The sequence below is a fragment of the Schistocerca serialis genome, chromosome 7 (genome assembly GCF_023864345.2).
Source record: "Schistocerca serialis cubense isolate TAMUIC-IGC-003099 chromosome 7, iqSchSeri2.2, whole genome shotgun sequence".
Taxonomy (NCBI): domain Eukaryota; kingdom Metazoa; phylum Arthropoda; class Insecta; order Orthoptera; family Acrididae; genus Schistocerca; species Schistocerca serialis.
Genome location: NC_064644.1, coordinates 510,185,223 through 510,212,346, shown reverse-complemented (window position 1 = coordinate 510,212,346; position 27,124 = coordinate 510,185,223). Strand labels below are relative to the sequence as shown.

Below are 27,124 nucleotides of genomic sequence, written 5' to 3'. Positions count from 1 at the left end.
CTCTTCAATCCAATCACACAACTGGTCTGATAGTCCATATTCTCTTACTTTGTTCATTAAACGACTGTGAGGAACTGCATCAAACGCCTTGCTGAAGTCAAGAAACACGGCATCTACCTGGGAACCAGTGTCTATGGCCCTCTGAGTCTCGTGGGCGAATAGTGCGAGCTGGTTTTCACACGATCGTCTTTTTCGAAATCCATGCTGATTCCTACAGAGTTGATTTCTAGTGTCCAGAAAAGTCAAACTCGAAGATAGTACGTGTTCCAAAACTCTACAACTGATCGACGTTAGAGATATAGGTCTATAGTTCTGTACATCTGTACGACGTCCCTTCTAGAAAACGGAACGCTACGCTCTTCCAGAGACCTACGGTACATCGCTGCAAGAAGGGTCAAGTTCCTTCGCGTACTCTGTGTAAAATCGAACTGGTATCCCATCAGGTTCAGAAGCCTTTCGTCTTTTGAGTGATTTTATTTTTTTTTCTATCCCTCTGTCATCTATTTCGATATCTACCATTTTGTCATCTGTGCTACAATCTACAGAAGCAACTACAGTGCAGTCTTCCTTTGTGAAACAGCTTTGGAAAAAGACATTTACTATTTCGGTCTTTAGTCTGTCATGCTCTGTTTCAGTACCATTTTGGTCACAGAGTGTCTGGACATTTTGTTTTGATCCACCTACCATTTTGACATAAGACCAAAATTTCTTAATCTTCCATTTTTCTTTCTTTATTAGTCACGCTTTTTGTGTATGGACTGACCCAAATTCGATGGGGTACACCACGTCTCTCCAGTCCGATTTTTATAATACTTTGAGCCGTTGTTCATCACATAGTGAGTATTTTTAATTAAACTTTCTTTCCATCCTGAACTGATACCCATCTTCAACATCATTATGACGCGTGATCCCTACACGGGGACTGATGACCATAGATGTTAAGTCCCATAGTGCTCAGAGCCAGCCGTGATCCCTACAGACACTGCTACATTCTTATATACGTTGTGGCTCGGAAGCAAACTGACTCCAAAGGCATTCTTCACGAACGAATGACGGCAATGAAGCAAGTTGCGTAAAAGATAACTTCTTATTATCTTCTGAATTTAACAGGGGTAACCTCTTTTTTAAAAGTAAATAGTTCTGTATGAAATACACAGGTCAACCAACACACAACAGCACAGTTTAGTTAATGGAGGCATATAGCTGCTAAATTGAAATAGAGCCTTATAAAACAAGCTGTTTACATCCCTTAACGATCATTCAAGTGGGAAAACTTTCAACAGGGTAGAATACCGGAAAATTGTAACGAAAAGTGAACTCGGAAATCAAACGTTCTTCACAGATACAAACTGTATCCTACAATTCGAAAAAGTAACTGCAGTCATCAGTTAGCGTTACGACTACCTATACAAAGTTAACATATACCACGCCCCCAAACTACCAACGGAAAAGTATTCCTAACCGGATCTCACCAGACAAGCGCCCATTTCTCGATTACGTGCTCACCGTCTGTGAGCGGAGGTCAGTAGAGTACTCGCCCCTTCTGTCACGTGTAGACCGCGGGCATGCCAGCATGACCATCGTTCATGGAGGCAGGAGGGAGAGTGCCTAAAAGTTCTAATTTCCCTCTGAGGTTGTGGAGAAGTTCCACGTCATCCAGCAGTGGCGGTAATGATCCCGAGCGCTGTATAATCTCTAGACAAGTTTTGCCGCTATCGCGACCACCTCTCCAATGAAATTACAAGATTTCGGCAAATCATTAGCAAGAGTGAATCTTTTTGCCTATTTTGTAGGGGAGTTGAGCATGAGCAAAAGTCAACTGCCATGCAATTCACGTTCCATAACACCCACTGAGACAGTCTTGCGATTCCCACAGAAAACTTCCAACCACCATTTGCTATTAGTGAAGGAGACATTCCCTTACGTAGGCATCGCACCTTAGCAAGAGGGCTTTCTCCCATTATGTAAACGTGCCGGCGTTTAGTCGGACGAACCAACGTGCTTGGTGGATGCACTGGCCATGAAGCCCACTTAAAGTTACACATTTATGGCCGTGGCCATGGCGAAATAACTGCGCCCATGCGCGATTTAGAGAGCTATTAGGGCGCTGTGCCGAATAAACGGAAAAATACTGTTTCTCACTTTCCGAAATGAACAGCTTTTTCAATTCCTAAATTGACCATAGCCAATATGTGGAATTACATGTGTATTATGCGTTGTATACAGAATTTTGTGTAACGAACTACCTTTATGGATGATCCTGTCAATGCTTCAATGCTGCATTATATTTTGTGATCTTGTGGAGTACACTCAAATATTTAGTGGAAATTGGTGACCAGTTCTGATAATTACCTAATTTTCAAGAATAGTAGAATCTTATTCCTAATAGGTGCCTGACAAATCCGATTAACATACCAGTCCTTCTTTCACATTCATAGCACCTTTATTCAGATTAACATACCATTATTTAGTAACATCTGTGATGTAATAGTAACCAAACAAATGACCTTAAAAGTATAGTTAATGATGTTTGATCCTTAACCATGCTGTTTCTCTGTTAAAGTATATGTGAACATGTCATACATTGTGTTATCACATAGATTGATAAATTAAGACAATAACTAGGCAAGAATTCCAGCTGAGAACTATTAAGCAAATATTACTATGACTTGGACTGGTGACATACTTTGATACTCCATAGGTCAATTGTTAAACAATGTGATGATCTGTAACTACCCTGTATACACATGGCACTGCTGAACATTGAAGTGCTTTCATTATAACTCTAGATAAGTGACATATTAAACAAAGAACCAGAGTAATGATTACATTTACCGATGTTAAGCACTTATAATGACTATTAAACCATGTATAAGGTCTTTGCATATATAAAAGGGATTTACTTTCAGTGTTGGCTAAACTATGGTGTGTCAGCCTGTGTTACTACTAACATTGTATAGTAACCACAAAATGCAGATGGCAAGTGTTGTAATATTTGAGTGATGTGTTATTAAAATCTTGGTGTTGTAATATGATGGATCCCCCTTGAGTTTGTTGTTATGTATGATCTTAACGTCAGTGGGGTGTATTTCTAGCAGACATATCTTTGATTTTGACCTATTCTGTTGGATCCATGCGATTCTCATACAGTTAACGGCTATAAGGATAAATGGACTAATAGCAGAGTTGGAACAGTGTACATCCTGTATCTCATATTACAATTACGCAGATGTAGAGCAAACATGCGTCTTTATGTTCTTTGTTACAGTGCTATTATCTGTAATGTATTTACTGTTGTCTCACATAACAGCTGTGTGCTTTCATGTTACACACTTTGTAATATGTGATTCTGTTTTTCTTTGGTGCTGTAGACCTGATGATGGTCTGATCCTAGACGAAAATCTATTTTCTGTTATTAAATATATAGTTAAGACTGTTTATTGCATAATGCAGTTCTTAACATTCATTACACTTGTGTAGCTCCACATCCATAAAACGTTTCCTGTGTTGCCAAGTAAAGGAAAATTTGTGGTCAAGATGTACCAAAGAACCAAATTAAAGTTATTTATGTGTGTAAAACCAGTGTGTTTCGTTGAAAGCGACTCCAGCTTTTTCTACATGAATATCAAGGTTAGGAGTGATGTGTGTGAGACCATCAAGACATATTGTAAAGAGAAATGGCTTAAGGTTGAATTAAAAGCAATACAAAGATATGGAAACCATCCTCTATAGAATGGAGAATTTGGAGAGTTGTGTTGGTACATATATATGTATTGATGTTGTACATAAATTTATTGACAATGAATAGCAAGTAATCAAAGACAGGCATGGTAAGAAAATTAACATACTGGTTGACGTACATAATTCTCTGGACACATTTATTGACCCTAGTCTTACGTTTTATGACTGTATTGTGCACTTGTCGAGTATGAATATGCTTAGCAAATGCTTAAAATTTAATGTTGCAACCGGACTTAATGAGAAAAATACATAAGAAATGGTAGTTGATTCTAATCTGACAATTAGCTGAATGACAGGTTCAAGAATTGAGCTAAAAATAGGATAGTGTGTAAAATAGCTAGATCATAAACGACCAAGGAAAGGCAAAGGTTTTCCAAAAGTGACCTAGGTATTATTGGTACAGACAATAACCAATTAAATGTAGTACAGTCATTAAATTTCAAAGCACACAGAGGCAGTTCACTTGTTATCATTACTAAAGTGCATATATAACTAAAATCCTTTTTAGAAGATGGTCAGATATTTAAGATTACTAAAGCTCCCAATGGTAAATACAGAGACGAAATTAAGGGGAAGGTAATAACTCCTATTGCATTTTACTGGCATTCAAAAGAAAATGTGTACACCTATGAACTCAAGTGCTAATAAACTTAGAGTTTACTACTGACAACTAAAGATTCCAAAATAGTCACATGTTAAAAAATACAACAGAACTGATGCAGTTCAGCTTAGAGGTTACAACCCCAGCAGCTAAATTCACACCGTTAGAGCTTAGGAATCCATATGCAAATGTACCAGTTGAAGAAATAATTAACAACATCAAAAATAATCGAACGACATACAAGAAAATGAATAACTAGCAAATTGTATTGGTATGTGTTCAATTCAGGCTAGTTTTGTCTCAAAAGTATTTTGTATTCAGTTTGACCTTCGGCAGATAGCGAAATGGGTTAGGAATTAGTAATCGCCCTGCAGGGACACTAGCAAACATTTTCATGGATGATTCAGAAAATTAATTTTTACACTTAACAACTATTAAGGCTGCCTTGATGACACGCTCATACTTTTCAGTTGCAGTACAACATAGAGTGAACACCTACACAGTAACTTAAATGAGCTACTTCCTAATATTAACTATGTTAAGAAGGTAGAAGAAAATAATTCTATAAGCTATCTTCCTTTTGAAGATATCCAAACTTAATGAATGGCATACTTACAATATATTTAGAAAACTAACAACCACAGATGCCATCATACATTGTCTTCATTTCATCCCATATGTTTTTAAGTGTGCACTTTTCATGCCATGATGACATGTTCAGTTGATTACCCGTATCTGTAGAAAGTATAGACAGTGAGAGTAATATTTTACATCATGTAGTTGTGGACAATGGGTCTGACTATGTCAGGAGAAAAGGTTTACGAGACACAGATTTGATTAAAAGAGAAGTGCAGACAACAAGTGATAAGGCTACAGAAAATAAGAAATAAAGGAAACCCTAGGTTTGTAACAATGCCATATTTAGGCAATGATCCCTGATAGAATAAAACAGGTTCCTGAAGTGGTACTGCTAAAGTGGTTTTTCAAATAAATAATGAGGTAAGGGAAATTGTTAAGGCACAAGATAGAGAACGAAGTTGTATACGATAAATCAGAAGTGTCTAAATTCTTCTGTGGTCTATATCATGAAGAATACGTAGACAAACAAGAAGGAAGCTTACTATAAGATTCAAAAAACGCTGTAATCCCAGTCATAAAGCTGCTTTGAGTGACTACTTTAAAGCACATGAACTTACAACAGGGCACACTGAAGAAAACATGAAAAACCTTGTATAAACTGAAAAAAGGTGTTGTTATAGAAGTAGAGATATAATCAGAAGACCCCCTATAAAGAAGTGAAAGACCTTAAGAACACAAAGTCCTTTGGTAACCTTTCTAATGTTTTTACCATTATGCACAAGTAATTCCACATATTGCCTATGGTCAAGTTAGGAATTGAAACAACTGTTCATTTCGGCCTGTGAGAAGCTGTATGTTTTCATGTATTCTGCACGGCAGCCTAATAAAGAGAAATGGCAGATGGACCCAATCGTTTAACCATTGCCACCGCCATAAATGTGTAACTTTAAGTGGTCTTCAGGATCAGTGCATCCACCACGCTCGCTGGTTCCTCCGACTCGAGGCTGGCATATGATGGGAGATAATACACTGGGCTGTTAGAATGCGCTCTTACCAAGGTGCGATGATTACATGAGGGAATGTCTCCTTCAGTTCAGTTGGAACTTTTCTGTGGAATCGCTAGATTCTGGTCTCAGTGAGTGTTATGGAAATTGACCTGCTAGACAATTATCTTCTTTTTATGCCCCATTACCCTACAAAGTATGCAAAAAGTTTCATTTTTGCTGGTGCTCTGCAGAAATCTTGAAATTTCATTCGAGAGGTGGTCGCAATAGCAGCAAAAAATATCTAGAGAGTGTACAGCGCTCGCAATCATTACTGTCGTTGCTGGATGACTTGGGACTTCTCCAAAACCTGAGAGAGAAGTTAGAACTGCAGTTTTAGACACTTTGCCTCATGCCTCCATGAACGACGGTCTTACTGTCATCCTCACGGGCTGCACATGATAAAACGGACCAGTACACTACGGATCTCCGCCCACAGCCGGAGTGCACGGAATCGAGTGATGGGCGTTTATCTGCTGAGATTCGGGTAGCAATGCTTTCTCGTGGAGTAGTTTGCGGGGCGTGGTATATGTTAACTTTGCAGAGTTAGTCGTAACGGTAATTGACTACTGGAGTTAGTTTTTCGAATTGCAGGATACCTTTTGCATCTGTGAAGAATGTTTGATTTCCGAGTTCACTTTTCGTTACAACTTTCCGGTATTTTATCCTGTTGAAAGTTGAATGCTCGTTAATCGATATAAACAGCTTCTTTTATAAGCCTGTATTTTCATTTAACAGAAAGACGACACCTGTAACTATACTGTGCTGTCGTGAAGTGGTTGACCAATGTATTTCATACATAACTATTTACATTTAAAGATGAGGTTACCCCTGTTAAATTCAGAAGTTAATAAGTAGTTATCCTTTACGCATTTCGTTTCATTGTCTTTTATCAGGAAACTTGCATGATTGCATAAGGAGCTTCATTTCATTTTCTGATCACAGGTACTATAATTTTGCATTCTCGGCATATGCACACTACGGCCAGAACCACCCCACCTCACACTTCCTAGACGTGAAGTTGATTTATAAGCAGCCAAGAAAGATTCAGGCTACATGGAATGGCATTTTAATTTTGCATTCTCGGCATATGCACACTATGGCCAGGACCACCCCACCTCGCACTTCCTAAACGTGAAGTTGATTTATAAGCAGCCAAGAAAGATTCAGGCTACATGCAATGGCATTTATAGCATATTACTCAATGACAAACTAGGTCTGATTGTTAATATCGATTTGCATAACACACTGCCTGTAACTGCCGAGCTATGTAATACATTGCAGTAGTAAATTAGTAAACTAATAAAGTAGAAGGTTAAAACGGAAAAGATTAAGATCTTATTTTATTTTACGAAGAAAATGAGGAATTCTAGATGTACACTCGGAATATACGAATTGTCCTTTCAGCTAAATGTCTAAGATGAGAAATCAGTTATTTTTAGAATGAGCATACGAGCCTCATGTCTCACGTTCTAAATAGGCGTCAAGACGAGTATGTAAAAGAGATGAAAGACTAGTCGAATATGCGTAGCGAAAAGTCTCACTGCCATTTGTGGTGGTTAGATTGCCAGCAACGTGTCTATAGACACCCTACTGAAAGCTCATAAGAAGCAGTTCTGCTGTTATACCCTTGATAACTGGGTTGCCAATTGCAATATGCTAATCAAACACTGCAGTTAATGGCACAGATCTCCTTAGGAACGAACAGATTTACAAATGGCATAACTGACCTTCTCTTCTGTCACCCACAGAGCTTGTCTGGCAAGACGAAAGCTTCGAGACCGACACAGCAAGGATTTCATTCGAGAGATTCGTGAAAAATGCGTTTGGTGTCTGGTTGCTTCTGAGCAACAACGTATAAAATAAAGTCTCAGTGTCTGTAGGGTTCACACGTCTTACTGATGTTGATAATGAGTACTAGTTCAGGATGGAAACAATGTTTAATAATTAATACCCTATATGTGATGAACGACGCCTCAAAGTCAGATAAACATCGGAATGGAGACACGTGATGTATCCCATCCTATTTGGGTCAGTCCACATACAAATAGCGTGATTAATAAAGAAAGAAAAATGGAAGACTATGATGGAAGTGATAACCGGCTAATGGTTCTCACTGTTGATATTCTTGTGCGCATGGGAGAAACAATGAAAGAAATAAAAGAAAATCACTAATGTGGAAGGTAGCTGCTTGCCACCAAACGTCGATATTGGGGTTCACAGTCTACCTACCTGTAATAATTTACAGTAAGGAGAATTTAGAGAAACTCTTAACAAGTGGATAGGTTTCATAAGACAAATTTATGCTTCATGTTAAACAAATCCAAAGCTTATTGTTAATTATTGGTGTTAATTATTGGTAAAACGAAGTAACGATTTTCAACATAAGATAACAGAGTATGATGGGAAGACGTTGTACACTTTTAACTAAATGTGGGCAATTCTTACGTAAGGTAACGAGAATAATGAACAGAATAACAGTAGATGAAAGTCTTATTCGTTTTTAAACTAGTCGTTATTCTAAGTCAGTGCTGTTATATGCACTTGACCACACGAACGAGACAATTTCATTTTTCAAGGTACGTACAATTGCTTACAATCACCTTAAGCATCAAGGTTGCATACCAAGTCCCCCAAGATATTTGTGGCAGTAACTTATGACGACGATATGGCCAATCGCGCTTTTGAAGTACGCACTAAGTAGCTGTCCTTGAATGCCACAATTTGGAAGATAAGTGTCCGACACGCAGTATAAGAGGAGGTCGGTGTGCTCACTAATGGCACTTGTATTGAGGCATCCAGCGTAGTAGAAACCACTGCAGCCATGAAGGCGTCCCTTGTCCTGCTGATCGCTGGAGTGTTACTCGTGGCGTACTGCACGCCGTTCGCTGTTGCAGACGATGAAGATGAAGCGGTGGATGAAGCAGCCGAGAACAGAGACGCTGCTGACGACGACACCGAAGGCTCAGCAGACGACGACGCCGACGACAGTGGTGATGAGGACGGTCTAAGTGGAGAGAGCAGGCGGGCAGCCAAAGGTAAACAGCAGCTGAGGCTTGCAGGCAATGCAAGGGGCTAATTGTTATGGTGTAGACTGCGATTCTGAGTGTACTTTCTTGTAGGTTTAAGTCCCTAGTTGATAATATATATTATTCTGACACTTCAGACGCTTAAGGCATTCGTCTCTAGACAAGACAGGTGGTTCGAGGATATTTGTTTGTAGTATTATACCATTAGTGCATACATTAAATATGCATGTTGTGTTTTGAGCAGCACACACTATTCATTTCTGAGCTAATTATTTAGTTGCCTGTCATTTAACCTTTGTTGTAATCAGAATGAAAATTACTGCAGTTACGCTTTCTGGTGGAACAATATGTCTATGCCAACACACAAGTTTAGAAAAATAGTTGAAAGTTCACTGAAATATGGCGAAACGTTAATCATATGTTTCGAAGGTTCATAGTGACCGTCAGTGAGATTTTATGATGTCTTGTTACCACAGTTTTTTAAGCGCTTTGACATGTTTCAGGAGTGATATTTAAAACGAGTTACAGAAACTGAGTTTTAGCATCAAAATGCCATAAGTCTTACAGCTTAAGATGTGTGCATACTACCGACCTCTACAAGGAGGTATGTTTAGCAATGATGGAATTGAAGTTATCACAGGTACGTAGATTATACCAGCCTGAGTTTTATGCCCATTATAAGAATACAGGGTGATTCATACTACTGTTTAGGAAACCAAAAGTGACGTAGATGACTCTGAGATAAGTAATTTGACATGAGACAGATATGGTGGCAAATTTCAGGAAATCCCCAAACCAAGTGGATGACAAATGTAGCACACATGATCGTACCACGGGATACATACTTTAATGCAAGAGCAGTAGCTAGATCAGTCTATCCTATCCACACTGTAGTGGCACTTCTACACATTGCTCCACAAGGCTATTCTGCGTTTATTCTTGCATTATACAGTGTAATACTGTAGTGGCAGTACAAGACTATGGTGAATCTATCTACCATTAGGAAAACGTAGTACGCTAGCAGAGCACCTGTGGGGAGGTACATAGACTGGTCATGTAACATGTGCAAAATTCGTCAACAACATTTAGGATATTTGCTGACGTTTTTGGTTCCATGAATGTTGTATTAAATTTCTTGTCTCAGAGTCTTATACTCCGCTTTGAGAGTTTTTAAACATTAATGAAAATCACCCTGTATATATATGATCACTATGGTACGAAATAGCCACCTAAAGCTGCACTGTGTATAGCTGGATATGCTACAAACAAAAGCTATAGCATACAGCAGTGCTCTTGATATTTGAAGCAGCAATTACTCCAAAGGAAATCAGTCAGAAAAACAAGTTGTATGTGATCCAATTCTTCAGTGTGTTATATACTTACAAAATTTAAGGTTAGTATCTGTGTCAACTGTAGATGGAAGTCTTTGTTAAGCCGACTAACATTTTCTGATGAGACATGAGAGTACGCAAGTGTCAGAGGAACATTATATTTTTTGTTTATTGTTGAGCAGGTGTTCACGCCCGGGCTGGCCACATGAAACATGCACGTGCAGGCAGCCGACACATTGCATCCAGAGCTGGAAGCAGATCCCATGCCAGGTCAGGCGCCGCCCACAGAGCTGCACACAGCAAGTAGTCGCTGTTACTGAGGGAGCACCACACTGCAGAGGTGCAGTCTGGAGCTGCTCCCACTGTCCTGTACCCTGCACTCATGTGGAGAAAATAAAGCACCACTGTACTTTCTTGCAAACATATGTGTCTATTACCCAATGTCCTATAAATTTAAGATTAAGTGCACACATAGGTAATAACTTAAAATGGAAAAAAGTTGCAAAAGTTCCAAACTCTTATAAGTGTTGCAGTTTTCGGGTGTAAACGAGATATGCGGCCCGATACTATACTACCAGTATCATATTATTATCTGTGTATGTTGCACAGTGATGTGAATGGCAGTTTGGATTTCTGCTTATGGAGTCATAATCTACAGTATAGAGCGCTAGGGTGTATATCCCAGTATCATATTGAGTAAGTGGTTTTGAAGACACAAGAAAAGAAGTCCTTGTAGTAAATGCACATATTATGATTTTTAATTGTTATAAGATTTCCAAAACTACAGACATGACTGCAGCAAGCTGTTGCATGTCCAATATAGAGGCGGAATGAGAATCTGATTTTAGGCTTTCACGGTAGTATGCCTCTTAATCTTTTTCCTAACTCAGCTCAATACATAAGGATATGTGACTTCAAAAAAAATGACCTGAAAATGTGGCCCTTGTCTAGACAATCATTACGCAAGGAGTAACTGATAACGTTATTTGAGAACGTTTTTAAAAAATATCCAGTACAAAATAATCAAATTTTGCAATTGGAACAAGGGGAGACATGAATGAATACTGGAAAGAATTTAGGGCCAGAGCTACTTCTCAAAGTTTTATAGCTTTGTTCAACGAAAGTATACTACATATGACATGGATGTAGACCAAGACCAATGACAATGTGAGCCTCAATCTGATAGTCAGTTGATGTGTGCCAAAGAACATAAAATATAATGATTATGTCAGATGTAATCTCGAAAACAAGTTGTCTCAGAAACTCAACTACACTATTTACTTCCTGAGATGTATGCAAAGATTTCAACGATCTTCTGCTGACTGCTGTTTGGGACAGCGTCTGCTGATTTCACTTTTACTACACATGAACTAATAGTCCTGTTGAAGTCAGAGTTAACAGTAAACTTCGTGTTCGAATTGAACGCAGACTCTAGACTGAGTAATAAATCATGTGTACAGTAGAAATTTAGCATTAATTTTAAAAGTGACTTGGGAAGGAAGATAAATGATACACCTTTTAACTAAATACCTATCACTAATACTCAATTCAAAAGCAATAACAAATGAAGGATTACACAATCCGCCTGGTGACCATGTGGTAGAAAATGCCACATTATCTGAGAAACTGTACAAAGAAAAATTCTTCATATAGCGGCAGATAAGAGCGCCTTTGAATAAGCTGTAATGTGATGTAGCCATCACCTCCGACTGTACTGGTAAACGAAGGAGAATCAAGTACTATACCTCAGACATGGCTCATAACATGTCTATTTTAACAAAGCAAGTTAAGTATAAATAGAAATGAAGGCCTACTTAACACCCCGAAAGATTGCATACAGAGTATTGTACCAAGCTGCGAAAGGCTTCCTGGAACTTCACCATAATGCAGATCGGTCCTCACCAGTGGTCATCCCAGTTACTGCTCGCGCTGAAGTTGACCCTTCACCTGTGGTAGAATGGAACGTCGCCCTGGGGCAAAGCAGGCGGCGAAAGACTTCCCAAGCGGCAGCACGTAAGGCCTACCCCGGTTTGTCTGACAAACAGGTTTGCGGACCGCTGCTACAGAGCCGAGTGGAGGGTCTGAATCAGAGGCTCAGACGGTTCTGCGACCGTGTGGGCTGCAGATTCATCTACGTCCGCCAAAGGGTGGTTGGCTTTCGTGTTCCGCCGAATAGGTCAGATGTCCACTATACGCAGAAGGCGGCTACACGGGTAGCGGGGGCTGTGTGGCGTGGACTGGGCGGTTTTTAGGTTAGATGGTCTTGGGAAAACACAAGTAGGGCTTCAGTCACAAAGGGTGAAGGCTGAACACAGGAAGAACGTAGATACAAGAACCATTGGTATATCGTTTGTTAATTGTCGTAGCTGTGTTCTTGAGGGTACCAGAGCTCTAAGCACAAATAGAAAGCGCTGATACTCAAATTGTTATAGGCACTGATAGCTGGCTAAAGCCGGACATAAGCTCAGCCGAAATTTTTGCGAAGAACCTAACGGTGTTCCGAAAGGGTAGGCTAAACACGGTTGGCGGTGACGCGTTTGTTGCTGTCAGAAGTAGTTTATCTTGTCGCCAAACTGATGTAGAAACTTCCTGTGAGTTAGTATAGGCAGACGTCATTGCTGCCAAACGGAACAAAATAATAATTGGATCCTTTTACCGACCTCCCAATTCAGATGATACAGTTGCTGAAAGGTTCAAAGAACTGTTGAGTTTGATTTTGAAACACATAACCGACTCATGCGACAACAGTTGGTGGTGATTTGAATTTACCCTCAATATGTTGGCGTAAATACATGTTTAACTCCGGAGGTACACATAAAGTATCATCCGAAATTGTGCCTAACGCATTCTCTGAAAATTGTTTCGAGCAGTTAGATCATGAGCCCACGCGAAGAGTAAACGGTCGTGGAAACACACTTGACCTCTTAGCAACAAACAATCCTGAGCTAACAACCAGCATCAAAACCGATTCAGGGGTTAGTGAACACAGAGTTGTCGTAGCGAGATTGAACACTGCAATACCCAAATCCTCGAAAAATAAGCGAGAAAGAAACCTATTCAAAAAGCAGAAAAAAATTCACTTGAAGCCTTCCTAAGAGACAATCTCCACTCATTTCAAATTAATAAAATAAGTGTAGACCAGATGTGGCTTAGATTCAAAGAGATAGTATCGGCAGCAATTTAGAGATTTATGCCATATAAATTAACAAACGACGGAGCTGATCCTCCTTGGTACACAAAACGGGTTAGAACACTGTTGCAGAAACAACGAAACAAAAATGCCAAATTGAAACAGACCCAATATCCCCAAGATTGGTGATCTTTTACGGAAGCTCGAAATTTAGCATGGACTTCAATGCGAGATGCCTATAACAGTTTCCACAACGAAACTTTGTCTCGGAATCTGGTAGAAAGTCCAAAGAGATTCTGGTCATATGTGAAGTATGTTAGCGGCAAGAAACACTCAATGCCTTCTCTGCCCAATAGCAATGGAGATACTATAGAAGACAGTGCTGCCAAAGCAGAGTTACTAAGCACAGCCATCCGAAATGCCTTCACAAAAGAAGACGAAGTAAACATTCCAGAACTCGAATCGAGAACAGCTGCATAACGTAGAAGTAAATATCTTCGGAGTAGTGAAGCAACTTAAATCAGTTAATAAAAGCAAGTCTTCTGGTCCAGACTGTATACCAATTACTTTCCTTTCGGAGTATGCTGATGCAGTAGCCCCATACTTAACAATCATATACAACCGTTTGCTCGCCGAAATATCCGTACCCAAAGACTGGAAAATTGCACAGGTCACACTATTATTCGAGAAAGGTAGTAGGAGTAACCCACTAAATTACAGGCCCATATCGTTAACGTCGATATGCATCGGGATCCTAGAACATATATTGTGTTCGAACATTATGAATTACCCCGCAGAAAACGGTCTATTGACGCACATTCAACATGGGTTTAGAAGGCATCGTTCTGTGAAACACAACTACTTCTTTATTCACATGAAGTGTTTAGTGCTATTGACAAGGGATTTCTGATCGATTCCGTATTTCTGGATTTCCAGAAGGGTTTTGACAGTATACCACACAAGCGGCTCGTAGTGAAATTGCGTGCATATGGAATTTCGTCTCAATTATGTGACTGGATTTGTGATTTCCTGTCAGAGAGGTCACAGTTCGTAGTAATTAACGGAAAGTCATCGAATAAAACAGAAGTGATTTCTGGCGTTCCCCAAGGTAGTTATCTAGATAAACGATTTTTGAGACAATCCGAGCAGCCGTCTTCCGTTGTTTGCAGATGACGCTGTCGTTTATCGACTAATAATATCATCAGAAGATCAAAACAAACTGCAAAACGATTTAGAAATAATATCCGAATGTTGCGAAAAGTGGCAATTGACACCAAATAACGAAAAGTGTGAAGGCATCCACATGAGTGCTAAAAGGAGTTCGTTAAACTTCGGTTACTCGATCAATCAGTCTAATCTAGAAGCCGTAATTTCAACTAAATACCTAGGTATTACAGTTACGAACAACTTAAATTGAAAGGAACACATAAAAAATGTTGTGGGGAAGGTTAACCAAAGACTGCGTTTTATTGGCAGGACACTTAGAAAATGTCACAGACCTCCTAAGGAGACTGCCTACAGTACGGTTGTCTGTCCTCTTTTAGAATACTGCTGCGCGGTGTGGGATCCTTACCAGGTAGGACTGGCGGAGTACATCGTAAAAGTTGAAAGAAAGGCAGCACGTTTTGTATTATCGCGAAGTATGGGAGAGAGATTCACAGAAATGATACAGAATTTGGGCGGCAAATCATTAAAAGAAAGACGTCTTTCGTTGTGACGGAATATTATCACGAAATTCCAATCACCAACCTTCTTCTCCGAATGCGAAAATATTTTGTTGACACCGACGTTCACAGGGATGAACGATCACCACGATAAAATAAGGGAGATCAGAGCTCGTGCAGAAAGATATATGTGTTCACTCTTTGCACGCACTATACGAGATTGAAATAATAGAGAATTGTGAAGGTGCCAGATGAACCCTCTGCCACGCACTTGAATGTGATTTGCAGAGGATTCGTGTAGCTGTAGATGTAGTTTGTAGTGTGAGAATAGCCATCAGAATGTAATGTCAATTCAGTTACCTAGAGTCCATGAGCAAGTTGCGACACCAGTCGTCCAGAACAGAACATGTGGAACTCACGAGATGAGAAGATCGCAAAACTAAGGACAACACTTTGTCCACTATAAAACAAAGCCCATAAACACGTGACACAGTACATGCTGTTCTGTGACTGGTCCATACTCAGTGTCTGCAAAGTATAAGTTTGTGGACATGCTATCACTCGAATAGTCAAAGACTGGAATGTATTAAGCTGGTAGGAAAAGCTTTTGAACAGACTTGCGAGCATGAATTCATGTAAGAATCGATAAATTGATCATTGAAATTTTAAGGAAAAGCTTTCATCAAACACCCCTTAGATTTACAGCAAATCTCGAATGCTATTTTGCAGGTTGGTCAGCATTCCAGAAATGGTAACTTAACCTCCGACATGCACCTAACAGAAACACAATAATTATTGAGTAATTACACTAACACATAATGGACTAATACTCTAATAGCAATGTATATCTTTATGGGTCCATATCAACAGAACATCATTATTTTAAATAACTGTACTCTTAGTAACATTTCCTGAAAAGAATAAAAATTATATGACATCATTACCAGATCAACAATGTTACTTGAGACATCTAACTTGTGAGTAAACCAGATCTCCCAAGAGCAGTTATCATCCATAACAGAATGCTATGCTTCTGAAATCACACACACACAGATATATATATATATATATATATATATATATATGTATATATACATATGCACCAACACACACACACACACACACACACACACACACACACATATATATACATCGTTTGTGTGAAACATTTATGAGTACAGTATAAATAATCCTTTTTTATGGAAAAGAACGCAAATAGCTACAAATGAAACTAATTTTTAAGAAAGCAGAACTTTTTGTGGCTCTCCTCCTAAATTTGTTACTTAACCTATTACACTTTTAATATCAGTCTGCTGTTGAATGAGTGGATGTACATTATGTTAATAACATTGTTTACAGTATTGCTCTGAGGAGAAAACAAAGCATGTAGAAAACGAAGAGGCTGTTTCTAGAATAAACTGTTTCTTCAACTCTAGTTAATCATTGTTCACAAACAGAATCATGGAGTACAGAACCAACTTTGTTGCGCCTGCCAAGGAAAACATGATTGTGGAGACCGCAGACAGAATAATGGCTCAGATTTCAGTCCTACATGATATCTGCTCGAGCCATGGCAATGTAGGACGTCTGCAGTGCACTAACCACTGGCGGTCACTCCTAATATTAACATTTCAATCAACATTTTGTCAGCTAGCACCTCACCCTGTCTGGAGTGTCTGCAGTATTAGTCCAGTGGGAATGCCATAGAGCATGATTGTTTGATATGCTATTTGTGTAGTGTGAGTGCCCACAATTTTTCTGGTAAAGATAGCAATTCCATTCAAAGCATGACCCATTCTCATGTGTGACCTCACGTTATCTCATAGTGATCATCTTGTACTCATATCTCAACATGAAAATATTTGTAAAGGCTGCTAGTACAATGTTAAATAAAGACACAAATAGTAGCTACATGTAACAAAAAAATTTCGATTTGAATTGTGGTAGAAGTAGATCATCACAGCCTTAATAAACACAAATTTTTTCCTTGACATTTATAGTAATTATAAGACCAACAGTGCCAAAACTCCAGGATAATGAAATTCACATTAATGAATATAGGCAACAATTAAAATACTGCCTCAACAAAGCAAGGAATGTATTACAAAAATATTGTAAACTTACACACAATTTAATTTACATCAATTTTTACATTATTACACATTCAGAATACCTAATATGTTATATGCACTTTACAGCTCAGTTAATACCTCTTAGTTGTCACTGTTCTTAACTATCCCTTCTACCTAATTAGTGATGTCATCATACATTTATAAACTCTGGTGAATAAAGAATGACATGCAGTCAGAAGTTCGATACTCAATAGAAAGTTTTTCAAAAGGCTATTAATAGCATATTCACTTGCCAATTTCCACTTAATATTTCTGTCCACTCCACAAGATCGGAAAACATAATTCAGCATTGAAGCTTTGACAGGATCATTCAGAAAGATAGTTCAACACACCAAACTGTGTATAAAACGCCAACAGCGAAGATCATGAGATATTGCTTAAACTTTTTATCCTGCCATAGTACTAAACTCTTACAAAACATCTGTGCATACCTTGAATCATGCTGAAATTGACTATGAGGACTCAACACAAACTATGTAGCCTTGACCTACAACATGGCATAAGGGACATTGGTATAATTTGACCTGCATTCTGGCAAAGACATCAACAAAGTTGATACTTTGTGTAGTTAGGCTCTCTCTGTACATTAAGTATCTTTTAAGTTGGGTTTTCAGATTGTTATACATCTCTGCCGCCTTCAGAAGATTAATCTGAATACCTTTTTCCATTCATGAAATATTTCCACGTTTTTTCAATGTTCCCCATTGTATTTTCTAGTTTTGTAAGGTTGTCACTCAAAGACGATTTATGCCTGGGTTTACAATGTTCTTTAAATCTTATGTTAAGCTTCCTTCCTGTTAATCTATGTATTCCTGGTCACAAAGGCCACAAGTGATTTTTTACACTATTGAGCTATCATAAACTGATAGCAATATATACTTTTACCTGAATAGTCGAGATTATATAAGGATTTAGCTCATGGAATTTACTGTGTAGTTTTTGAATATGTGTTGTACTACTAGTGGTTACTGATTGTTATAGTGTGACAAGAATTGTTGATGCTACAATTTTCTGTTATTTTAATGCCCTGCAAGAAAATGTACAAAGAACCCACTCGCAAAAGAATTATTGTATACTTTTTAATGCCATGTGATGAAAAGTTATGGATAATTAGTAACTAATTAAGGCAATTGATCAGAATAATATGCAAGATGCAGGTGACGAGTTCTGATAATTATGTAACTTGCAACAGTTGTGGAATCTTATGCCTAATAAGTGCTAAAAATTCAGATGAACATACCATTCCTTCATTCACATTTATAGCACCTTTCTTCAGGTTAACATACCATTATTTAGTAACATTTTTCATGTAATAGTAACCAATTAAAAGACCTTAAAAGTCTGGTTGATGATGTTTGATCCATAACTGTGCTGTTTCTCTTATGAAATATACATGAACATATCATGCATTTCTACATCTACATCTACATAAATACACCGCTAGCCATCAAGCGGTGTGTGGCGGAGGGCACAATTCGTGCCAAAGTCATATTTCTCCCCCACCCCCTCACCGTTCCACTCGCGAATCGCGCAAGGGAAAAACGACTCTCTGAACCCCTCAGTACAAGCTCTTATTCCCCTTATCTTTGAATGATGATCACTACGTGGTTTGAAAGTTGGTGGTAATAATATATGCTCTACATCCTCAGTGAAGATTGGATTTCGGAATTTAGAGAGCAGAACCTTCTGTTAGCGTCTCGTCTATCTGCAAGTGTGTCCAACTTCAAACTTTCTATGAGATATGTAACGCTCTCGTGATGGCTAAATATACCAGTCACGAATCTTGCCGCTTTTCTTTGGGCTTTCTCAATCTCTTGAATCAGACCCAACTGGTAAGGGTCCCATACAGACGAAAAGTACTCTAAGACTGGACGAACCAACGTATTGTAAGCTATTTCTTTTGTTGAAGGACTGCATCGCTTCAGGATTCTACCAATAAACTGCAATCTAGAGTTCGCCTTACCCGTTACTTGTGTAAACTGATCATTCCATTTGAGATCATTTCAAAAAGTCACACATAGATGCATGACTTCTGTTACCGCCTTGTTACACGAAGTAAATTACACTTTCTAATATTGAGAGATAACTGCCAGTCATTACACCACTCATTTATTTTCTGCAAATCCTCATTGATTTGTTCACAACTTTCGTGTGATACTACTATCCTGTAGACTACAGCCTTATCGGCGAACAGTCTAAGGCCGCTGTCAATACCATCAACCAAATCGTTTATGTAAATCGTTAAAAGCAGAGGACCTATTACGCTGCCCTGGGGCATACCTCAAGTTACTCTTGTTTCTGTTGAAGTTACCCCATTCAAAGCGACACTTTCTAATATTGAGAGATAACTGCCAGTCATTCTATCCAACCGCATATGTCATTGGATACACCGTAAGGACGCACTTTTTGTAGCAAGCGACAGTGCGGAACTGAGTGGAACGCCTTTCGAAAGTCGAGAAATATGGCATCAGCCTGGGAGCCAGTATCTAGACCGTGTTGTACATCATGTACAAAGAGGGCCAGCTGTGTTTCGCATGACCGCTGTTTCCTAAAACCGTGTTGGCTTCTGCAGATGAGCTTCTCAGAGTCTAGAAAGATAATTATGTCTGATCACAAAATATGTTCCATGATTCTACAACAAATCGATGCCAGTGAAATTGGCTGGTAATTGTGTGCATCAGATTTTCTACCCTTTTTATAGATTGCTGTGACCCGGGCCTTCTTCCAGTCCCGTGGAACTTGTCGCAGTTCCAATGATCTCTGATAGATGACGGATAAGAATGGTGCTATATTTGTAGCATAGTTAACATAAATCTAACGGGAATACCGTCTGGGCCAGATGCCTTCCTGCCGTCTAAGGATCTTAACTGTTTTACAATCTCAGATACACTAAACACTATGTCAGCCATCCTTGCGTTCGTTAGATAATTTAAAGGGGGAATGGTGCTGCAGTCCTCTATTGTAAACGAGTTGCTGTAAGATAGGTTTAGAATTTCGGGCTTCTGTTTATCATCGTCAGTTATATTACCCGTACTGTCAGCAAGAGAAGGTATTGAATTATTTGAGCGTTCATAGATTTTGCAGACGACCAAAATTTTTTTGAGTATTTTTTATAATCTGCAGATAAAATATTGCTTCCAAATTTGTTAAAGAGTGTCTCATTGTCCTTCTGACAGCTGCTTTTATGTCGCAAAATTTCTGTTTGTCAGCGGGGCAGTGACTACGTTTAAAACGACTGTGAAAAATTCTCTGCTATCTCAGCAACTTCCTAATATGTTTGTTGTACCAAGGTGGATCCTTTCCCTCCCCTATACTTTTTCTGGGCTTATACTTCTATAGCACGTGGTGAACAATACCTTTAAATTCCGACCAAAGATGCTCAATATCTTTTTGTCCCACGATGATTGGAGCTGACGATGAAGATATTCATCTTTTTTTTTTTTTTTTTTTTTCTTTGCAGCTTCTACTGACATAGAAGCCACAACGACATTATGGTCGCTAATAACTTCTTCTAGATTAACTTCCTCAAAAAGATCAGGTCTGTTTGTCGCCAAGATATCTAATATGTTCACATCTCGATTTGGTTTTCTAACCAATTGCTCAAGGTTGTATGTTGAGAGCGCTCCTAGAATAACTTCAGACGAATCTTAGCTTTTACCCCCTGTGATAAACGTGTAATTTTGCCAGTCAATGGAAGCTAGATTAGTCTCCACCTATGGATAATTTGGATATTTACTTCCAATGTACTCAAGACTTTCCCTGAAACGTTCTGCGACGTTTGTTGAAGATGCTGGTGGTCTATAAAAACATCCTAATACAATGGTCAATCCTTATCTGATTGACAGCTTTATCCAAACTATTTCACAGTCCGACCCATTATCGAACCCAACTGTGTTTAAACAGCTATTAACTGCAATGAACACACCACCTGCTATAGCATCAGTCCTATCCCTCCTATCTAATACAATATTGGCATTGCTACTGTTTATTTCGGAGACATTTCGACAATTTACTACAGACATTTCGACAATTTACTAACATGAGATTAAGTGTATTTAAATCCTTTGGAATGACCTGTTTAGGCGAACTAACAATTTTTACAGTTGGAACACCCACATCAGTGTCATGATCTGGTAATTTTTCGGGCCAACGGTTTGTTTCCCATGGGGAGGAACCTAATCTAAAAAACCCCCACAGGCACGCCACAAGCACAGTGCTACCCATGTAGCTTCTTCCTGTGTATAGTGAACCCCCGATCATTCGAGGGGCGTCCTGTAACCTTCCACCCCATAGCGTAAGTCGAGGAATCTACAGCCAGTTTCGTCACAGAGTCGACGTAGCCTCTGGTTTAGATTCTCCACTCCACTCCAAAACAGAGGACCCCGGTCCACCCTCGGTATGATGCTGCAGATCGTCGGCTTCCACTCCTGGAGAGATGGAGGCTGCCTTCACCAATTCATCCAGCCGTCGAAAGGACAAAAGGATTTCCTCGGAACTCCGACTACAGGCATCGTTGGTGCTGAAATGAACAACAATCTGCAGCTGGCTGCACCCTGCACGCTCGATAGCCGTTGGAAGAGCCTCTTCCACAACCTGGACAAGGCCCCCCGGCGAGCACACCGAGTGAACGTTGGACTTCTTCCCCACCCGCTATGTTCCTGAAGGGCTCCATGACCCACCTAACATGACCTTCTGTTATAACGTAGCTTGATAAATTAAGACAATAACTAGGCAAGAATTCCAACTGAGGACTATTAAGCAAATATCAGTATGACATTGGCTGGTGACTTACTTTGATACTCTGTAGGTCTATTGTTAAACTACGTGATGATCTGCAATTCCCCTAATCCATATGGCACTGCTGAACATTGATAGCCTTTCCTTATAACTCTAGATAAGTGATGTATTAAACAAAGAACTAGAGCAATGGTTAGATCTTGCGATGTTAAGCACTTATAATGACTACTAAACCATGCATAAGGTCTCTGCCTGTATAAAAAAGATTTACTTTCAGTGTTGGTTAAACTGACATGTGTCTACCTGTGTTTCTAGTAACGCTGTTTAGTAACCATAACACGCAGACGGCAACTGAACTATCAGTGCTGTAATATAATAGATGTATTTTGAGTAATCTGTTATTAAAATGTTAATATTGTAATATAATGGATCCTCCTTGAGTTTGTTATTCTGTATGATGTTAACGTCAGTGGGGTGTATTTCTAGCAGATGCATATTGGCTTTTCGTTAAATCTTTTACCTATTCTGTTGGATCCATGCGTTTTTCACACAGTTAACAGCTATAAGGATAAATGGACCAAGCTAATAGCAAAGTTGGAACATTGTACATCCAGTATCTGATACTACAATCACGCAGACGCAAAGCTAAGATGCGTCTGTACGTTCTTTGTTACTTTGCTATAAGCTGTAAGGTATTTATTGGTGTCTCACATATCAGCTGTATGCTTTCATGTTACACACCTAGTAATATGGGTTCCTGTTTTTCTTTGATGCTGGAGACCTGATGATGGTCTGTTCCTAGACTAAAACCGATTGTCTGTTATAAAATATATCGTTATGACTTGTATTGCATAATGCGGTTCTTAACATTCATTGCACTTCTTTAGCGCCACATGCACAAAATATTTCTTGCGGTGCCCAGTAAAGCAAGTTTGGTTGTCAATATATACCAAAGAAGCAATTTAAAGTAATTTATGTACGTACAAGCAACGAGATTTGTAAGGGAGTGTATTTCGTTGAAAGTGATTCCAGCTTCTTCTAAATGAATATCATGGTTAGGAATGATGTATCTGAGAATATCAAGATATATTGTAAAAATTAATTTGCTTAAGGGTGAATTAAAAGCAAAACATAGGTAAGGAAACCATCCTCTACAGACTGAAGAATATAGAGGGGTGTGTTGTACATATGTGTATTGATGTTTTAGAAAAATGTATTGACAGCATCATGAAAGAGCGTGTAACACCTGGCAAAAGACAAAGGTTTCACAAAAGTGACCTAGGTATTATTGGTACAGACAATAACGAATTAAATTTCAAGGCACACAAAGGCAGCTCGCTTGTCATCCTTACAGAACTGCATATATTACTAAAACTCTTATTAAAAGATGATCAAATATTTAAGATTCCGAAAGCTCCCACTGGTAAATATTAATCAGAAAACCCCCTATAAAGAAGTGAAAGACCAAAAGAACACAAAGTCCTTTGGTAACCTCTCTGATATTTTTGCCATAATGCACAAGTAATTCCAAATAGTGCCTATGATCAAGTTAGGAATTGAAACAACTGTCCATTTCGGCCTGTGAGAAGCTGTATTTTTCCATTTATTCTGTACAGCAGCCTAATAGGGAGAAATGGCAGATGAACCCAATCTTTTAACCATTGCCACAGCCACGTGTCTGCTAGCCTGTTACACACTGTAATGGACAGTGAAGTTTTGTAGTTCAGCATAACGAAGTGGCTAGGATTCTCGCTTTTTACGTCAGGCGACCATAGCTACAGATATGGAATGGAGACTGTTTCAAGTCTACATAGGAGATTACCTGCGAATCACATGCATCACTTTTTAGGATTTTACTAAATGTTATTAATGTTATACAGAACTGTCTGGGATATTGAATATATACAAGCAAGGGGGCACATACAGTCACAAGCCTTACTGCCCACGGGGAGTTAAAAATAAGCGTTAAAAAATATAAATTGGCCGGCATCTAACGATAGACACCTATTACCCAGCAAAAGCATAGTAAAAGGTTTCAGATCTGGTATTAACTGCGAGTCCAGAGATAGTCTCAATCCACTGATGTACTGTTCCCGCAGACCAAGTGAGTGGAGATGGGTAGAATCCATATAGTACGAAGTCCATATGGTGATGTAGATGCCGTTGAAATATTGCGTGCACACTGCAGGTATTTTTATATATAGATACATGTTAACGTTGCTACTAAAGTTTCATAACCAGTGAGTATAATCGTCTTGTTTCTTGCACATGAGATACTCTAACCTGTGTAAGCTTCTTCATCTTCTAATGACTACTGCAACCTACATCCTACTGAATCTGCTAAGTGGACTCATCTCTTGGTCTCCCTCTACAATTTTCACCCTCCACTCCAACCTCCAATACTAAATTGGTGATACCTTCATGCCTCAGAACGTGTCCTACCAACCGATCCCTTATTCTAGTCAAATTGTGCCACAAACTTCAAAAAAATGGTTCAAATGGCCCCGAGCACTATGCAACATAACTTCTGAGGTCATCAGTCGTCTAGAACTTAGAACTAGTTAAACCTAACTAACCTAAGGACATCACACACATCCCTGCGCGAGGCAGGATTCGAACCTGCGACCGTAGCGTTCACTCGGCTCCAGACTGTAGCGCCTAGAACCGTAAGGCCACTCCGGCCTGCGCCACAAACTTCTCTTATTCACAGTCCTATTCAGTACCTCCTCATTAGTTATGTGACCTACCCATCTAATCTTCAGCATTCTTCTGTAGCACCAGATTTCAAATGCTTCTATTCTCTTCTTGCCCAAACTGTTTATCGTCCATGTTTCACATACATACATGGCTACACTCCATACAAATCCTTTAAGAAACGACTTCCTGACACTTAAATCTACACTCGATGTTAACAAATTTCTCTTCTTCAGAAACGCTTTCCTTGCCATTGCCAGTCTACATTTTATATCATCTCTTCTTCGACCATCATCAGTTATTTTGCTCCCCAAATAGCAAAACTCCTTTAGTACTTTAATTGTCTCATTTCCTAACCTAATTCCCTCAGCAACACCCGATTTAATTCGACTACATTTCATTATCCTCGTTTTGCTTTCGTTGTTCATCTTATATCCTCCTTTCAAGACACTATCCATTCCGTTCAACTGCTCTTCCTTTGCTGTCTCTGACAGAATTACAGTGTCATTGGCAAACCTCAAAGTTTTTATTTCTTCTCCATGGATTTTAATACCTACTCCAAATTTTTCTTTTGTTTCCTTCACTGCTTGCTCAATATACAGATTGAATAGCATCGGGGAGAGACTACAGCCCCGTCTCACTCCCTTCCCAACCACTGCTTCCTTTTCATATCCTTAAACTCTTATAACTGCCATGTGGTTTCTGTACAAATCGTAAATAGCCTTTCGCTCCCTGTATTTTACCTCTGCCACCTTCAGAATTTGAAAGAGAGTATTCCAGTCAACATTGTAAAAAGCTTTCTGTAAGTTTACTAATGCTAGAAACGTAGGTTTGCTTTCCTTAATCTAGCTTCTAAGATAAGTCGTAGGGTCAGTATTGCCTCCCGTGTTCCGATATTTCTACGGAATCCAAAGTGATCTTCCCTGAGGTCAGTTTCTACTAGTTTCTCCATTCGTCTGTAAAGAATTCGCGTTAGTAATTTGCATCCGGTAATTTTCGCATCTGTCAACAACTACTTTCTTTGGGATTGGAAGAATAAATCTGTCTTACCGGTAGAATTCTTACATTGCACTTAGGAGTTCATTCGAATAGGGTTCAACGAGTAATATTTTAGAGCTATGTACTGACGAACACTGAGCTTTCGTATAGGCCTATTGCTTGAGTTCTTTTATATTTTTCACTTGTTTTGGGAAACTCTTTTATGAACATTTTAAACGTGGACAAAAGATAAATGGTATTCTGAGTATTACCATAGATACCTATTTTTCTACCAATTTATCTGTCTACAACTTTGTAAATACATGTATCAGAGCACCATAGTGTAAAACACCGACTGGCAGTATACTACATTATTTGGAACCAAATATACCACGACTAGCAATTGTAGGCTAGATCAGCGTTCCTGAAGTATAAGGTAGCAACTATTCCAGTGGAAGCAAACCAGTCATCTATGTGTTAAACGCTTCTGAAGTATACTTTGCGCCTATAAAATGCGAGCATAGTGTTTGCAGCAGCAGTAACAGGTGTTGGTATTACGGCTACTGAAATTTTCTGGTAAGAAAGAAGGTAACCAGGTGTCACTGGAACAGCACGTGTGTTGTTTCCTGTTGAACAGGTGCTCACGCCCGGGCTGGCCATGCCAAGCATGCGAGGGCAGGCAGCCGACACGCAGCAGGCAGAGCTGCAAACAGACCCCACGCCAGGACAGGCGCCGCCCGCAGAGCCGCACACAGAGCGTAGTCACCGCTGATGAGGGAGCCCACACCATGGAGATGCAATCTGGAGCTGCTCATACTGTACTAACAAAGCAGAAATGAAGCACCGATGCGTTTAACAAAATTGGTTTTAAATTACCCAAAGTCTTACATGTGTGCAGAGGACTATGAGGGACCATATTACCAAAAGTGCGAAATTATTAATGGAATTATGTGCCTAACTGTAAATATGTTTTGTGCTGGGAGAAAAATTCAGCATATCTTTATGACCTCAGTGTTTCTCATTCAGATCTAAATGTCAATTAGTAACATTTTTCAAAGCAACAGATGATATTACAAAAGTGCTCTGGTACATTCTGTTCAGAGATGGAAGAAAAATTTTAATATCAAATCACAATGTTCCTATTTGGAAGGGTTATCGTGATATAATTGTTTAATGAATCTAAGCATTGGAAGAAATCAAGAGAATACAGATAAAACTAAAGTAGTTAAAGGCTATCCAGCCACTGACCTTCGTCTGTGCGAAAGGGCACAGATTGCCCGAACGCTTACGGGAATCGTCACCTTAGTGTGCGCGACTAATGGGCGGATGGCCAAATATCTATTAGGTACATTACGTATGTAGCTTGTGGGCAGTTGAGAATGTGGGTCTCACCGGAAGCTTGCAAGTGATAAGTCCCTGCAGTCGCGCTATTCATATGTGTTATCGGTGGCTCAGATGGATAGAG

The 27,124-nt window shown here is 39.2% G+C and overlaps 1 protein-coding gene across 2 annotated transcripts in view; it reads left to right on the top strand.

The window, feature by feature from the left end:
* Positions 1-10,745, top strand: part of LOC126412642 (uncharacterized) — a 34,093-nt gene extending 23,348 nt beyond the window's left edge. The window contains exons 1-2 of one of the 2 annotated variants that reach the window (XM_050082323.1): positions 8,735-9,002; positions 10,507-10,745. In XM_050082323.1, the coding sequence (XP_049938280.1) occupies positions 8,789-9,002; positions 10,507-10,631 (339 nt within the window). In that variant the 5' untranslated portion in view covers positions 8,735-8,788 and the 3' untranslated portion in view covers positions 10,632-10,745. Of the gene's footprint in view, positions 1-8,734; positions 9,003-10,506 lie in introns of those variants that run through there. The other variant, XM_050082326.1, reaches the window with a different exon arrangement.
* Positions 10,746-27,124: the final 16,379 nt, after the last annotated feature.